We start from the raw sequence: 17,011 nt of genomic DNA, 5'->3' as shown, positions 1-17,011 counted from the left end.
CTCTCCCACCTCAGACTCTCGTTTATTGGCGGAGAGGAGTGACACCCAGCAGAACCTGGGGTTTCCACCCAGCAACAGGACGGGCTAGGGGGCAAACGCGACTCCTGTCCCCACTGTGTTATGAGAAAAATGCCGCTTCCCTTTGATGTGATGTTGCAGCGGGGTTTAAGCTGGCCAGGATGGGCCATGAGTGCTTAAGCCTGGACTACGCGCCTGTTCTCCATTACAGTCCACCATCTTCACCGTGGGGTGTGCAAGCAAGGGATTGACAACAACACAGCTCCCAAATTCCACCCTGCCTCCACGGGGACGGCGGAACCCTGCTCTGACAGACAGCTTCCTAGCGCCTGGTCAGCCCCCGTTTCCAAAATTTTAGTTCCATACAGGCAGGCAGCCGGAAGTGCTGCCGGTCGGCGCATCTGATTTCCATGGAAATGCCGGAAACGTGCTTCGGGCCGGCGTTCCCCAGCGCCCCGGCCGCAGTAGAATTGTGTTCCGCCCGGGTTGTGGCCCGGAAGTGCGGCCTTGGTGGCGGTGAGGAGGAGGAGGTCACGGCCCAGCCTGGTGTCTGAGGAGGAGCAGAAGGTGGGGTCGAGCGGGCGGGCATCCCCCTGCTGCTGAGCCCGCAACGATGCCCGGGTGTGCCAGGGGAGAGGCGCTCGTACTGGGCTCGGAGAGCTGCAGAGCGTACGCTGCGGCGGACGCGAGGGGGCGCTGCAGGACCGGAGCACGGCGCTAGCAAGGGCGCGGAGGCGGGAGACTTAGGGCGGTAGGGGGCTTGCACCCGTGCAGCCGCAGCGGACCTGAGAGGGGACTCGGGGCGCAGGTTGGGGCGCTAGCAATGGTACGGAATATGGGAGAGAATGCTTTGAGTAAAATGCGTGGCATGGGCAAAGGCGTGGCGGTAGGAACGCGACGTCAGACCCGGAGGATGGACCTGGGTGGCGGGTCTCAGAGGTGGGCCTTTGTTCTGAGGTATCCAGGAAGGCCCTGTATCTGGAAAGAGGAATCGGAGCCCGCAGAGGAGCGGGGCGGGGCCGGGGGGGGGCAGGGCGGCGAGCCAGCTGAGGAATGCCCTTTAATGTGATGCACAGGTTTCAGCCTCCATCACCTGGGCCAGAGTTGAAGTCGTTTAGATACCTGGTGAATAAAGACGGGGAAGGGTTCTTTTGACTGAAGTAATGGCACGTGCCGTTTGAGGAATACCAAGAATTCATCGTCATAGAGGGTTCTGAGCAGAGGAGGGTGCCGATCTGAGTTAGGTCTCAGCGGGCTCCCTCTGGCTGTTGTGTGGGGAATAAACCAGGAGGTAGTGGGCGTGGAGGGGTCCGGTGAGGAGTCTACTGCCACAGTACAGGCCAGTGATAACTGGGGCAGTAAAAGTGTGCAAAGTGGACCAGGGAGTCAGATGTGGGGGATGCAAGAAAGAGGAGTCTGGCCTGAGCAGCCGGAAGGCGGGGAAGGGGGGCATCAGGAGCCAGAGGGGTTGAGGCTGAGACCCCAAAAGACCCCGAAGATGTAGAGACGGGATTCAGCGGAACCCCTCTGGGGCTGTGAGACCCTGCTTGAGCACCAGAGTGGGTGGATCTCAGGATACACGCCATGTCCCGACTCTTCTTCCCCAGACTGTAGGTGAAGCTTGGAGGTGTGTGCAGCTTGGGTGTGGGGTGAGCCAGTTGCTCCATCCTTGTTTGTCAGGGGAAGCCCATGGAGCGAGTGTGGGGTCACCTGCCTGGCATGTGAGGTAGCAGGGGCTTGGCAAAGTCCCCTCTGGGGGTACCCCCTCCACTTTCCAGTGCTGGAGGGTGGTAAATGCCCTGATAACTGGATGAGAATTCACAAAAAGCTCTGGATTGCCCAGCCATGCTGACCTAGCGCACCTTTGCCCACCTGGTCACACACCCCTATGCTTGTCCACCCACACCCTCTCTGCCATACCTATATTCTGTGTCCCATGGGCCCCATTAAGACCCCAAGAGGCAGCAAGAGGCACCTCCCTGCCAGCTGGGCTGGGGTCTGCCAGGGACCAAAATCTGGCTTCATGTGGGGTGTCTGCCAGGCTAATGCCCAGCCTATCCTCAACTCTGTGTCACGCATACCCCGACTCACCCACCCCATCTCCCATCCCCCAGGAGGACTTCTCCATACACTATCTAACATAACCCTGTTCTAAATCAGCAGCCCCAGGGTCTACAAAAGGCCTTAGATGCTCGGGAGTCTGGGGGTTGGGTTGAGTGGGAGGAGTCGCAGCCAGGGTAGTGGGGACAGGGTCCAGTGTTTCCACCACCTGGTCTGCTGTTTGGGTTGAGGGGCAGCCAGCTCTGGATACAGTCCCTGGCCTCTTCTCCACAGGGTTGCCCCTGAGAAGGGAACATGGGGAAAGCATACTCATACTGGAGGTAGAGGCACGTGGGCCAGGGATGGGCAGGCTGAGTCCTGGGCCCTGAGCAGTGAGTAAGGAGGGGGAAGGGAGAAGGCAGACGTTTGGCATGGGGGGGTATCTCATCCTCTTTCGGGGGTGTGGTGTGCTGGGGGCTGCGGAGGCAGAGGGAGCTGCTGAGGTCCTGGGGAAGTCTGAGGGCGCAGGGTTGGGCCTTTGGCTGTGCCATGTGCTGGGACAGAGGATGATCCCCAGCTGACCTCTCCTCCCTCCTCCCTGTCTTGCACAGATGGCTGCGGCGGAGGCAGTGCACCACATCCACTTGCAAAACTTCTCTCGCTCATTGCTCGAGACCTTAAACGGCCAGCGACTGGGCGGCCACTTCTGCGATGTGACCGTGCGCATCCGCGAGGCTTCCCTGCGCGCACACCGCTGTGTGCTGGCTGCCGGCTCGCCCTTCTTCCAGGACAAGCTGCTGCTAGGCCACTCGGAGATCCGCGTGCCGCCGGTGGTTCCTGCGCAGACGGTGCGCCAGCTCGTGGAGTTCCTTTACAGCGGCTCTTTGGTGGTGGCACAAGGCGAAGCGCTACAGGTGCTCACGGCCGCATCTGTGCTGCGCATCCAGACGGTCATTGACGAATGCACGCAGATCATCGCACGCGGGCGCGCCCCTGTCCCAGGCACCCCGGTGCCTGCACCCCTGCCCACATCAGTGCCCCCGCCGCTCGCACCCGCGCAGCTACGCCACCGCCTCCGCCACCTCCTGGCCGCTCGCCCGACAGGCCACTCCGGTACGGCACACAGCCGCAAGCAACGCCAGCCGGCGCGCCTGCAGCTGCCTGCGCCCCCTGTGCCCGCCAAGGTCCAGGCTCCTGACGCCGACCTGGCAGTCCCTGCACCCCCCGAGGATGGTGGCGACGACGACGACGATGAGACAGACGATGAGACGGATGGCGAGGATGGAGAAGGGGGTGGCAGTGGCCCGGGTGAAGGCCAGGCGCCCCCTGCCTTTGCTGACTGCACCGCTGGTTTCCTGGATACCACCGCAGGCAGTGCACGCGAGGACCCTCCTGCGCCCACTGGCCTCCCTGACTACGGCGGCGCTGGGAAGGACTTCCGGGGAGCTGCAGTGGCCGAGGACGTATTTCCTGACAGCTACATCTCCGCCTGGCACGATGAGGATGGTACTGCCGCCAAGGCCTGTCCTGTGGAGACCTCTGCCCCTGACCAACCTGACTGCGTCCTGGCTGGCCCCCGCCCACCGGGCGTGAAGACCGCCGGGCCGACCGCCTCACTCTTCCCCTTTCACCTGGGTGCTCCGGGACCACCGACCCCCGCGCCCCCACCCGCCTTCTACCCGGCTCTCCAGCCTGACACAGCTCCGGGTACCTCTGTGGGTGCTGCTGCGCAGCTAGGGGAGGCTCCTGCCCCGTCCCCCGCGCCAGCTCCGGCTCCGGCCCCTGCTCCGGCCACACTGGGCGCCGCGGCGCGCCCCTCCGCCGCAGAGACGCCTGCCTATGAGTGCAGCCACTGCCGCAAGACGTTCAGTTCTCGGAAGAACTACACCAAGCACATGTTCATCCACTCGGGTGAGCGGGGAGGCCCTGCGGCCCGGGGCTCTGAGCCCCCGGTCCCTGGTCACGGGAGGGGTCGGGCCCTGCCGCCCGGGGCTCTGAGCCCCCGGTCCCTGGTCACGGGAGGGGTCGGGCCCTGCGGCCCGGGGCTCTGAGCCCCCGGTCCCTGGTCACGGGAGGGGTCGGGCCCTGCCGCCCGCGGCTCTGAGCTCCCGGTCCCTGGTCACGGGAGGGGTCGGGCCCTGCCGCCCGGGGCTCTGAGCCCCCGGTCCCTGGTCACGGGAGGGGTCGGGCCCTGGGGCCACGGGGCTCTGAGCCCCCGGTCCCTGGTCACGGGAGGGGTCGGGCCCTGCGGCCCGGGGCTCTGAGCCCCCGGTCCCTGGTCACGGGAGGGGTCCCGCCCGCGGCTCTGAGCCCCCGGTCCCTGGTCACGGGAGGGGTTGGGCCCTGGGGCCCGCGGCTCTGAGCCCCCTGTCCCTGGTCACGGGAGGGGTCGGGCCCTGGGGCCACGGGGCTCTGAGCCCCCGGTCCCTGGTCACGGGAGGGGCGGGCCCTGGGGCCACGGGGCTCTTAGCCCCCGGTGCCTGGTCACGGGAGGGGCGGGCTCTGGGGCCACGGGACTCGGGTGCGGCCCCGGTTTGGCCCTTTTTCGTCATGTGATTCCAGGGGGCCTGAAGCAGCAGACTGGTGAATAATGAGGGGGCTGCCTGGCTCCAGGCCTTGGCTGCACCTTCGGTAAACTGTTCATCCATCTAGCCCTGTTCTTTGGTGACCCCAGGGGGCCTGAATATTGAGCCCAAGTGGATGCCTTGTGGGCTGACTCAGTTTTGGGGAGCAGGCCATGGAGTGCCCCTTCCTGTCCATTCTGCCACCTCAATTTATAGGTGGGGATCCTGAGGCTATGTGGGGGAAGCACGAACCTGCCCAGGACCTTCGGAAGGGTGGTGGCGGTGGGAGCTGTAGCTCCCCATGCAGGAACCCGGAACGAGCGGGAGGCTTAGCCCTTGGTAGGCTTAGCCCAGGCCAGGCTGGAAAGCAGGGACTGGGCCTCTCCGGACAGCAGGTCAGGGGTCGAAGGGGAGGAGGAGCGCACAGGCCTAAGAAGAGCATATGGAACCTGCAGAAAGGGGGCAAGATTAGGGCCTTAGGAGCCCTTGCACCTGGGGCAGGAGGAGGCAGGTGCTGCAATGTAAATACCCCACAGCCCAGGAGGGAGGGAAGAGGGGGCTTCACCAAGACTGCAGCAAAGTTCCCTCAGACCAGTGCTAGGATGGGTTAGAGGGACTGCTGTGAAGCGACTAAACCAAACCAAGCCAATTGCCATGGAGTTGATTCTGACTCATAGGGACTGAATAGGACACAGTAGAGCTACCCCATAGGGTTTCCAAGGCTCTTAACCACAGGGCCACCAGTGGAGCACAAGGGTGGAGCTCAGAAGTGTGGCTGGCTGTGCTGAGCCAGGCCTGAGGTGGGAGCGGATGGGTGTTTGATCAAGGCTGAGCTTGGTGTTGTCAAGGAAAGCAGAGATTTGGCTGGAAGACCATGCCACAGTGGAGGGGGGTGTGGGTGTGGGTGTGGGTGGGTGGGTGGGTGTGTGGGTGTGTGGGTGCGTGCGCACCATGCAGGGCAGGAATTTAGGATTTCACCGTTAGTGGAGAGGAATATTCTGGGCTGGGGAGTGATGAGATGTGACTTACATCTTAAAACCTCTCTCTGGGTGTCTTGGGGAGGATGGGGAGAAGAAAGGAAGGGGGCAGGGGGAGGAAGGGGACAGGCAGAAGAAGGGGTGCTGAGTGGTCAGCATGTGGAGGACCTTCCAGGGTCCCCAAGGCAGTGCACACTTTGCCTGAAGTGTGTGGTCTGAGTCAGGTGCTGGGACCTGGTTGGTCTGGGGGGCCTCCTGGCAGGCTGTGCCCTGAAGTCCTCTGATGCTGATACAGCCTGCCTACCCTCCTCTGATCAAGAGTGAGAGGTACAGCTCACTGTGTGCTGCAGTTACGTTACATCAGGCAGGGGCTTTGGGCAACAGGGGCTTCGGGCAACAGGGGCTTCCTGCAGGAAGGAGGCAGGTGTGTCAGGTTCTGTCTTCACATAGGGGTGAGGGGCCTTTCCATAGTGTCCTCAGAATTGAGACTAGTTGTCAGAGTTGAGGAGCGCTCTGTGGGCATGGGGAGGATGGGGTAGGGAATTGTGGCCAAGCAAGGCCTGCCCAAGTATCTCCCTGAGGCAGGCACAGTGCAGTTTGGAGTGCAGAGGTGAACGGAGACCCTGATGTTTATCTCTGCCCGTGGTGGAGGGAAGGTCAGGAGTTGGGGAGTAGGGGTCCCTGTGAGGCAGTGGGATCTCGGGATGACAGAAGTAGTCTGGGAGTGAGAAGGGTGTCCCTGCGGGTCAGGATGATCCTAGGGTGAGGGGCAGACCCCAGGGGAGGGGGGTTCCTTGTCCGACAGGGTGTCCCGGGGACTTCCACCCGGCTAACGTGTATGTACGGCCCGTCCTTTCGCCCACAGGGGAGAAGCCGCACCAGTGCGCCGTGTGCTGGCGATCCTTCTCGCTACGCGACTACCTGCTCAAGCACATGGTCACTCACACGGGAGTGCGAGCCTTCCAGTGTGCTGTCTGTGCTAAACGCTTCACGCAGAAGAGCTCACTCAACGTGCACATGCGCACGCACCGCCCTGAGCGTGCGCCCTGCCCAGCCTGCGGCAAGGTCTTCTCGCACCGTGCGCTGCTCGAGCGCCACCTGGCGGCGCACCCCGCTCCCTGATCCGGGGCCCACCCACGCCTCGATTACTGAGGCCACGCCCACTGCAGGCCCAGTCACACCCCACGGTCCCAGGCCGCGCCCACAGTGCGTTCAGCCACGCCTTGCACAGTCTGGCCACACCCACCGCAGGATCTATCATGTCCCGTGAGTCAGTGCACACCCTTGTGGATACGGGTCACACCATGTCCCTGAGTGAGGCAGTCTACTCACACCTGTCCTGCGTGCCCAGGGCAAGCCAAACCCGCAGTGGTATCTTAATCATGCTTCCACCATCAGATCCCTCGCACCTGAGCCCAGGTACCCCTTCTCTGCCTCCACTCCTTCTCCAGACCTGATGGGGGGCCAGCCCTTCTTTCTCATTTCCTCCCACATACTTGGACCTTTCAGAAACCTGACCACCTCTGAGAACTGGACCATTTCCATCCTGAACGGGGCACTCAGACCCTTGGACGTGGGGCACTGACTGGTGGCCCTACACCTGGTTCGCATCTCCATCTCCCCTTCCTGTGTGGGTGGGGTGGGGCGGGGCAAAGTCTGGGGCTGCTGTCCAGCCCCAGTGGAGGACTGGGTGGGGGCCCAGCATATCCCACGAAGACCAGGGTATCCCCTCCTTGGTCAGATGCCTAGGTGAGTCAGGTGGACCCACCAAGGACTTGAGGATGGGTCTTGGGATGTAATAAAGGACAGTGAGCCATGGGGCCTGAGACATGAAGCCATGAGCGCCGGGACCGTGGATATCTCCCCTAGGCTGTGTGTGTAGGGCTCAGCCCATCCATCTCTGAGTTTATTCCATGTTCAACCACAGGCTCCTGCCGCCATCCTGGGCTTCTGTCCTGGGGGAGTGGGTAAGGAATGGGCATAGGGCTGGTGCTTGGCTCTCTTGGAACCTTTGCTCCTGTGGGGAGGGGGCAGGCTCTGCCCCGACTGAGGTGGGTCTCGGAGATGGAGGTCACATATGGGAACCCCTCTTTTCAGACTCCTGGCTGCTGCCCACAATGCAGATTTCGAGGCCCCACCTCCCAGATCCACCAACTAGACTGTCGGATCTTTGGGATGTCAGTTTCCCACCCCACCCCTGTCCCCATTCTGATAGGTATTTTGGTTGAGCACCTGACTTTTGGGGGCGGTTTATGAGGGATTTTGAGGTCAGGATGCTTTGAAGTGGTACAAGCCCCAGGATATGTGCCTTGGCCACTGAGAGCACAAGTTCTGGGAAGTGGTAACGGGGCTGAGCACAGTGGCCACGTGGGGGATGGGCAGTGTCTTAGTCATCTAGTGCTGCTATAACAGAAGTACCACAAGTGGATGGCTTTAACAAAGAGAAATTTATTCTCTCACAGTCTAGGAGGCTAGAAGTCTGAACTCAGGGTGCCAACTCCAGGGGAAGGCTTTCTTTGTTGGCTCTTGGGGATGCCCCTTGTCATCACTCTTCCCTGGTGGAGGAGCTTCTCTGCGCAGGGCTTCCAGGTCCTGTGCTATTCTCCGGGCTCTTGTTTATGGGTGGTATGAGGTCCCCATGTCTCTCTGCTCGCTTCTCTGTTTTATATCTCAAATGAGATTGATATAAGACACAACTTAATCTCGTAGATTGATTCCTGCGTCATTAATATAATTGCCTCTAATCTGGCCTCATTAACATCATAGAGGTAGAATTTATAACACATAGGAAAATCACATCAGATGACAAAATGGACAATCACAATACTGGAAATCATGCCCTAGCGAAGCTGAAACATTTTTGGGGGACACAATTCAATCCATAACAAGCAGTGACCAGGATCCCTGGGCCCAGTGGGTGGCTGAAGACAGGCCTGCAGTTTCACAGGCCACATCATCAAGCTGGCAGCCTGCCCGGGGGCACCTCTCATCCTCCTCCAGCACGGTGGGAGGCTTCTGGCTTGAATGCCAAGCCTATGTGGAGCTGGTGAGGGACATGAGTGCAGCCTGGAGGAACAGGCCCAGCTGAACCTTCCTGGAGTCCTTAGCTAATCACAGATCTTGGAGCCCAGCCCACTCCCAAAGGTTAACTGCCAAGGCCTTTCCGTTCCAACCACACACAGATGTCTAAGCTCCTGGCCCCCAGTGAAGCAAGGGTGGGCTGTAGAGCTGGGTTTGAGCTCTGACACTGCATGTGCTCATTCACTGAGTATCCCCTGTGTAGCTGGCAGGGGGCTAAGCTCCTGGGATCATGGCACCAAGGCTGCAGGTGACTTCTGCTCCCTCAGCAGCTCGTGGTCCAGGGTCCTGTGGATAGGGGTGTAGCCTGGCTGAGTCCCATCTCCCTATGGGTTAAGTGGACACCACAGGAGAACCTCTTTAGGTGTGCAGATTGTGGGCAGTGCTGCTGGCAAGGCCTGACTTCTGGTCCTGTTTATCTTCAGTTTCCCAAACTGGATCGTCAACTGCCTGAGGGCAGGATTTCTGCCTGTTGCCCAAGGACCTGGTGCACAGCGTGTGTATGAGGAGAAGGAAGAGGGAGGTGCCAGTCCTGGAGCAGAGACCTCTAGAGCGAGTCAGGGCTGGGTCCAAAGGACAGCTAGGAGGGATGACAGGAGGCTGGTGGTACCAATGAAGGGGCAGAAAACTGGGTCTACAGAAGTTAGCCACAAAGGCAGAGGGAAGACAGGCCACCAGATGGGGGGACAGGCCAGGGAGAGGAAAGGGGATCCTATAGATGATGGCAGAGGCAAAGGAGTGACAAATGTGACAGACAAGAGGGGCCCAGGTGGGCAGGGACAAACTCAGAGGAACTGGAGCCAGGCAGAATCCCCAGCAGAGCAAAACAGACAATCACAGCAGGGTCAGGAACAGAGGCCTGACCAGAAGCAGCCACTGTCAACAGTTCCTGGGAAACTTCCAGGGAAGTGGGCCTGGTGGGTTGGCCTGGGGGTCCAGAGGTCAGGGACAGCCAGCCCGGGTGGTAGAGGTGAGACTATGCATACCGCTGCCACTTCAAGGAGGGAGCCAGTGCAATGGGCGTCAGACCAAGGCTGGTCCAGCTGCTGCTGCTGCTGCTGCTGCTGTTGGGCCCTGTGGCAGTCTGCATGGCCGGCTGCCATGGCCCTGGTGCTGCGCTGGTTGCTGGGAGACCCCACCTGTGGTGTGCTGCTTGGCCTGGTTGTTCTGGTGCGACCCTGGCTCGGCCTCTGGGTGCCCCACTCGGTTAGCCTAGTGGCCGCAGCTGCCACACTAACCCTGTTGCCAGCCAGGCTACCCCCAGGGCTGTGCTGGTTGCCAGCTGACGTTGCCTTTGTGGTCTGGGTCATCCGCCTGGGGTTGCAGATATGGGCACAGCTGAACCAATGGCCATCCCGCACCTTTATGGATGCCTTTGAGCAGTGGCATGAGCACAGCTGGACCGCGTGCCCTTGGTGTGCATGGGGCCTGAGGGTTGCAAGGTCACCTTCGGAGAGCTGGACACCCAGGCCTGCCGGGTGGCATGGGCCCTGAAGGCCAAGCTGGGTGGCCACACTGGCCTGTCTGCTGAGGAGCCAACCGCCCTCCTGGTACTGGCCATCCAGGCCATTCCTGCCCTCGGCTTGTGGCTGGGGCTGGCCAAGCTAGGCTGCCCTGCAGCCTGGATCAACACGCACAGCCAGGGGGCACCTCTGGTCCATACTGTGCTGAGCTCTGGAGCGGGGCTGCTGGTGGTCAACCCAGGTGAGGGCCCTTCAGGGTCAGTGGAAGGGGACAGGGAGGATGGCAGTTCAAAGGGCAGTGGTGATGGTGGAGGCTGAGCAAAGATTCCTTTGCTTCCCACTCACTCTCACAGGCAATTAAAGTTAAATCTATCAGGAAATATTCTGAGAGTACCAATTTTTATTTTTTTCACAATGGCTATTTCCATCCTTTTTGCCAAAAAAAAAAAATACCAACTATGGGATTCTCCACTGAAGAATCTCAAAGCGTTTTTTTTTTTTTTTTTTTTTTGGCAAACTTCTTCCTCCATGGCAGGAGGCTCCTTTACTGCCAACTCTGGGTCTCAGGTTCCCCACTCCCAACCCCCGAGGTGGGCCTTGCCTCACTTTCCCCTCTTGCCTCACTTTCCCCTCTCACTGGCTCCCACAGACCTCCGGGAGAGCCTGGAGGAAGTCCTTCCCAAGCTGCAGGCTCAGAACATGTGCTGCTTCTACCTCAGCAACTCATCCCCAATGCTGGGCATGGAGGCTCTGGGGGCCATCTTAGCTGCTGCTCCCTCAGACCCAGTGCCTGCTTACCTACGTGCAGGGATCTCACCAGGAAGCCCTGCCCTGTACATCTACACCTCAGGAACCACTGGTAAGGGTGCCCAGCAGCCCTGGTCCCCAATCTCTGAATTCTGACCCTGACCTGTGCTTCACAGTTGTCCTCTGAAACCCACCCTGCCCTCTAATCCTCACCTCAATTGACTCCCAGCGTGATTCCAGTGTTCAACACTGAAATACTGCCTCTGTTCTTGATTGATTACCCACAGCTGGATTTTAGCCTCTGAAGTGAAAATCAAATTTGTCCCCCCAAACCCAACCATGAATCATACTTGACCACACTCTGAGATCCTCAAACCCCAATACAACCCTGGTGGTGGAGATTCCACCCCTGTCTACCACCTTTGGCCCATCTTTGACCCACCCTGCTTCTGTGCTGACCATTCACTACCCCACCCTTCCCACTCCTTCATCCTCCAGGACTCCCAAAGGCGGTTATCCTCACACATGAGCAGCTGCTGTGTATGTTTGGGATGCTGTCCCTGTTTGGGGTCACAGGTGATGATGTGATCTACACAGTCCTGCCTCTGCATCATGTGATGGGGCTTGTCTTTGGAGTCCTTGGCTGCCTGGAGCTCGGTAAGCCTTTGCCCGAGGACCTCTCCAATCCACAGAATCCCAGTGTGGGCTTCAAGGTGGGGCTATCAAGTTGACAAAACCATATAGGCTACCCAGCACCCCGGGTTCTCAGCTTTGAGAAGGAACTCAAAGAAAGGAGTCCCAGGGCTACTGGAAGAGAGGTTTGGACCCTCACACAACCCAGCATGGCTGTGCTTTGGTTATGAGGTGACAAAAGCTGAAATGAGTAACAGACACAGGCATCAGGGAAGCTTCTGAAGGTACTCGGTAGGCAATGGAGATGCTGGTGACAGATTTGTGACATGGCCCAAAGAGAAGCCAGTGAGGGAATGCTTGCCAAAGTCTCCTTTGGGCTGTCTACCTGGACACCTGACTTGGAGTTCAGACTTGGACTTCTCCATTGTCTTTTTTCTCAAATTTTTATTATGTACATTTCTAAACACACACACACTATGAATCCTTATGTACCCACCATCCAGCTTCAGCCACCATCAGCATTTTGCTGCACTTGTTTCATTTATTCCCTCCCATTTGCCTTTTTTTGAAGTGCAGGGGTGATACAATGCTTAACGGGTTCTGCTGCTAACCGAAAGGTTGGAAGTTCGAGCTCACACAGAGGCACCTCGGAAGAAAGGCCTGGCTATCTACGACTGAAAAATCAGCCACTGAAAACCCTATGGAGCACAGTTTTACACACACGGAGTTGCCATGAGTCAGAATCTACTTGATGGCAACCAGGTTTTTTTGTTGTTGTCTTTTTTACTCTATTGTTTGTTTTAAAGCATTTTATCATGGAAAATTTCAAACTTACACAAAAGTAGAGCAAATAGTTTGATGATATCCCACATATCCTCATCTAGCTTCAACAACTGTTAACATGTGGCCAATTTATATGCACTCCCTCTTTTTTTCCTAAACTATTTTAGAGCAAATCTTAGACATTGTATCTTTTTGCTTGTAACTACTGCAGGTATCTCTAACATATAAGGACTTTAAAAATGTAATCACAAAGTGATTATCATACCTGACAAAATTTACAGTAACCCTTTAATATCATCTACAGCCCAATCCATGGTCAAATTTCCCCAATTGTCTAATTGTCTTTTTGCAGCTAAACAAAGTCTCCCCATTGTATTTACTTGTTAGGTCTCTCCTCTTTTCCCTGCATTTTCTGCTAGACTGGAAATTCCCTTCAGAGGCGTTGTTAGATTCAGGTTCAAGTATTCTTGGCAAGAACCTTCCAGGGGGTGCTGTGTGCTTCCTAACTCATCACGTTGGAAGCAGCTCATGCCTGTTGTCCTACCTTAGAGATGCTAAGATGGACTGGGAGGTTCAGGTGGTGACAACAGGTGGACCATTCATTGAAAAACTGAGTAACAACCTTTCCCCTGTTGGTTTTACCTGCCCTTGAAAGCCTTTCTTGTGTCAGGTGTTTTATTAAGGATTGCAAACAGAGCTGGTTGTTTTTTTTTTTTCAAGGACTTGGCATTGGAAACATTTTCATCCATTTTCACAGACAGGCCATTATATTTTACCTCCTCGCCGAAAATAATGGCCTCAAATAAGACCCACAGTCGTTACCCCCACAAGCACATGAGCAGTTGCCCCTTTGGGTGTGTGGATAATGACATTTAGCTTGCAGAGTTTTAGTGTAGGTTAGAGATAAGGTAAGGAGAATGCCTTCCACAGAGACAGCTTCATAGGAGGAGATCAGAAAAGAAGGAATCACTTTCCTGGAGTGACTTTGGTGACCCCTGAAATATATTCACCCAAGTGGACATCCATTGATCTATCTACCTTCTCATCCATCCATCCATTCACCCACTCACTTGCCTTCTCATCTACACATCCAAGCTAACCACCCCCGGGTGAGACCTCAGATATTTCCCATCCATGCTCAAAGCCATCCATTAGCCCAGCTGGGCTTTTGTAAAACATTTATTATTTTCAATAGTGATTAATTTTCGCAGTCCTCATTTAGTGGGTGCTCTTTTTGTACCAGGCACCCTTTTCACACATCCTGCAGATGGGATTCAAACCCAGCCCTGTCTATGTGCAGCAGCTGTGTGCTTAGCCACTCATTAAACTCTTGCCATGGATGCAATCCTGGCTAGGCCAGGAACACAGGGATAAACCCAACATTGTCCCTGTGCTCAGGGGGCCACACTCAGAGAATCAAAGAGTTTTCTCACAGTGGCTTAGAAACGTGACCTGAACTCCCCTTTACCTTACCCTCAGGAGCCATCCTGGCCCCGAAGTTCTCTGCCTCCTGCTTTTGGGATGACTGTTGGAAGCATGGTGTGACTGTGATCCTGTTATGTGGGCGAGATCCTGCAGTACCTGTGTAATGGTCCCCAAGTGAGGGCTCCTGGGAGAGGACCCCCAGTGAGGCTGTAAGATTAGGGTTCCATGGTGAACACCCCAGTTATTGACATCCCAAATAAAGGTCTTAGGTATAAACCAAGGTACAGGATTTAAGCAAGGTCCCCCTGGTAAAACACCCCAGGGAAAAGCCCCAGATAATGAGTCCCACACAAAGTACCTGACTGTGGCTCACTCATTGACCAGTTGTGCTACTTTGGGTACCTCTCTCAGCCTCAGTGTCCTCATTTGGAAAATGGGGATAATAATAGCCCCTACCTCTAGGAGTACTGTGGGAATTAAACAAGTTAAATATATGTAGGAGTCCCTGGGTGGTGCAAATGGTTAATACACGTGGCTGCTAACCAAAAGTTTAAAAGTTTGTCTACCCAGAGGTGCCTGGAAGAAAGGCCTGGTGATCTCCCTCTGAAAAGCCAGCCATTGAAAACTATGGAGCACAGGTTTACTCTCACACACATGGGGTCACCAGGAGTCAGAATCAGCTCAAGAGCAAGTGGTTTTAAATATATGTAAAGTACCTAGAACAGGGTGTGACTCAGGGTAAACTCACTAGATGTGAGCCAGCCTCATCCTTACAGAGCAGTTGAGGTCTGGTCTCCAGGTAACTCTCCAGTAATGCCCTCAGGTAACTTCCCCAGGTGAGATCTCAGATATTTCCCCAATATCCCTCCCAAGATGATGGTAATCCCTCCCAAGATAAGGCCTCTGGATATCCCCCCGATAACCCCCAGGTAAAGGCTCCCAAGTAACCTCCCTGGAAAAGAACCCACGTAATTGTCTCTAGGTAAGTTCCTCAGCTAATCCCTCCAGGTAATTACAGGTAAAACCCCAGGTACTCCACCCTCAGGTAAAGGGCCCCAGGGAACCACCCAGATGGGGCTTCCACATATCTTTCAGGTAACCTCTAGGTAAGGCCTACAGGTAAAAGTTCCATGCAAATTTCCAGATTATTTCACCCAGATAAAGGACCCCATGTAACTCCCCCAAGTAACTCCCAGGTAACTACCCCCCCCAAGCAAGCGTCTCAGGTACCCCACTGCAGGTAACCCTCCAGGTAAAGACTCCAGGTAACTACCTTCATGTAAGAAGCCCAAATAGCTCCCTAAGTATAGGCCTTCAGTCATCTCCCTAGGTTGCAACCCAGGCTAAGAATCTGAGAGTAGCACCCCTAGGTAATTCCCCTAAGGTAAGGGTTTCAAGGCATGCCCCAAGAGTGCCTCTTCCTCACACCCATCGGGACATCTCTGCAGCAACCCAAAGACAGGAAACACATGGTCTGTCTGGCTGTGGACATTGGACTCTGGGCAGAAGTGTGGAAGACCTTTCAGCAGCACTTCGGTCCCATTCAGATCTGGGAAGGCTATGGCTCCACAGAGGACAACAGTGGCTTCGTCAACCACCCGGGGCACTGCAGGGCCCTGGGCAAGGTGAACTCCCTCCTTTGAGTGAGTAGGTCAGGTGCCTAATAAGACAGTGTCCCTGATTGGGGCAGAGCCCACAGAGACTCTGCTGACAGCTCCCTACACCTTCCTCCCCACCCCCTACAGTTACTGTCCCCTTTTGAGCTCATGCAGTTTTGACACGGAGGCTGTGGAGGCCATGAGTGATGATCGTCGCTTGTGCATCCCCACAGAGCCAGGTATGGGGTTGGGGAACCTTCCCTGAGTGTGAGAGAAGCGGGTACCCTCAGGCTCCTTCTTGACTGCAACAAGCCACCCAGAGTCCCAACACTCACTAGTCACCCCAGCGAGGGTATTTACAGCTCTCACTCAGACCCCAAGTCCCTGGCCTGTCTGGCCACCCTTCTGGAGCCATCTGTCTCTTGGTGCTCCCTCTGATCCCACTGACTCAATTTCTCACTCTGGTCTTCTGGGTCTCTGGGCATCTGTCTCTAAATTGTTTTCTTGAGCTTTCTGTTAGGATTATGTCTTCTGAGTCATTAATCTCCTCTTGTCCTGAACTTTCTCCTATGTCTTCTCTCATAGGGCTTTACAAGGCTCTGTGTCCCTCTCATCTCATTTGTCTCTGTTCCTCATTCATCCCTTGTTACTCTTTCCCTGTTTCTTATGGGCTCCCCTGCTGCTGCCTTCTTTCTCTTGCTGTCTTTTGCTTTCTGTGTCTCCCTGTCCTTGTCTGTGTCTCTATGTCTCTACCAGTCTCTGGGTCTTCCCATCTCTGTGTCTCTACCTATCTCTGTTTTTCTCTACATGGCTTTCCGTATCACTTTTCATCCCTGTCTCTCTTTGAGTCACTTTGTCTCCCCATCTCTAGGTATCTGTCTCTGTGCCTCTCCCATCTCTGGATCTCCCTGACTCTGGGTTTCTCTCTGCCTCTGTCTCTGTCTCTGTCTCTGTCTCTGTCTCTGTCTCTGTCTCTGTCTCTGTCTCTGTCTCTGGCAAGTCCTAGGTGATGAAGAGTCCACTGTTGTTGGAAACCCCCGGCGGGGGGCTGGTGGGCTCCTGGGATTCTAGTTCATAGTTATTATTTTTTCTTTGGTTACTCTGATCCCCAGGGGAGGCGGGGCTGCTGGTGACCCGGGTGACGAAACTCTCTCCCTTTATGGGCTACAGAGGCCCGCGAGAGCTGTTAGAACGGAAGTTGGTACGGGACGTGAGGCACCCGGGCGACGTTTACTATAACACCGGAGGCCTGCTGGCCACGGACCGCGAGGGCTTCCTCTACTTCCTAGACTGCCTCAGTGACACTTTCCGGTCTGAGGCGGGGTTTTGTGGGCTGGACTAGGAGGCGGGGCTTCTCGGGTAAGGGCGGAACCCCCGGGGCTTCAGAGCCTGGAAAGAGCAAGGCTGAAAGGGCGTGACTTCCTGTTCCTGGAGGGGGCAGGGCTTGAGAGGCGGGACTTCTGGTAGTTAAGAGACCTGGGGACTCAGGATTACTCGGTTCCGTAGGAGATGGGGTTTGTGGGTGGTTGGGTTACAGCCTTGGAAACCCAATGGGCAGTTCTGCTTTGTCCTGTGCGATCACTGTGAAGTCAGAGCTCTTATATGTGCACCCCAGTGTGGATGTGAGGCTGGCCAGATCCTCCCCATATCCCTGGCCTTTCCCAGATGGAGCTGCCCCTCCAGGC

General features: G+C 56.6%; 2 protein-coding genes across 3 annotated transcripts; both read left to right on the top strand.

The window, feature by feature from the left end:
• Positions 1–472: 472 nt before the first annotated feature.
• On the top strand, positions 473–7,415 carry ZBTB45 (zinc finger and BTB domain containing 45). 2 transcript variants are annotated; one of them, XM_064294336.1, is made up of 3 exons: positions 473–585; positions 2,670–3,969; positions 6,465–7,415. In XM_064294336.1, the coding sequence occupies exons 2-3, from the start codon at positions 2,670–2,672 to the stop codon at positions 6,719–6,721; spliced, it is 1,557 nt and encodes a 518-aa protein (XP_064150406.1). In that variant the 5' UTR covers positions 473–585; the 3' UTR covers positions 6,722–7,415. The 2 variants fall into 2 exon arrangements, with proteins under 2 accessions (XP_064150406.1, XP_064150405.1); XM_064294335.1 differs by lacking the exon at positions 473–585 and adding an exon at positions 592–844.
• Positions 7,416–7,545: 130 nt separating this feature from the next.
• SLC27A5 (solute carrier family 27 member 5) lies at positions 7,546–16,905 on the top strand. The gene is given in 11 exon segments (XM_010587080.3): positions 7,546–9,744; positions 9,746–10,058; positions 10,061–10,381; positions 10,790–10,999; positions 11,386–11,544; positions 13,783–13,859; positions 13,861–13,902; positions 15,177–15,371; positions 15,474–15,500; positions 15,502–15,565; positions 16,439–16,905. Coding segments are annotated over 11 exon segments (1,689 nt in total). The 5' UTR covers positions 7,546–9,693; the 3' UTR covers positions 16,669–16,905.
• Positions 16,906–17,011: the final 106 nt, after the last annotated feature.

Source organism: Loxodonta africana, chromosome 11 (assembly GCF_030014295.1).
Source record: "Loxodonta africana isolate mLoxAfr1 chromosome 11, mLoxAfr1.hap2, whole genome shotgun sequence".
NCBI lineage: Eukaryota > Metazoa > Chordata > Mammalia > Proboscidea > Elephantidae > Loxodonta > Loxodonta africana.
The sequence above is the reverse complement of the archived record's forward strand: the minus strand, read 5'-3'. Positions and strand labels throughout refer to the sequence as shown.

What these genes read in the sequence shown, in the direction of transcription:
- ZBTB45 (XM_064294335.1), top strand. An exon ending in GCACATGTTCATCCACTCGG is followed by an intron (nt 3,970 to 6,464) that starts GTGAGCGGGGAG and finishes TTTCGCCCACAG; the next exon opens with GGGAGAAGCCGCACCAGTGC.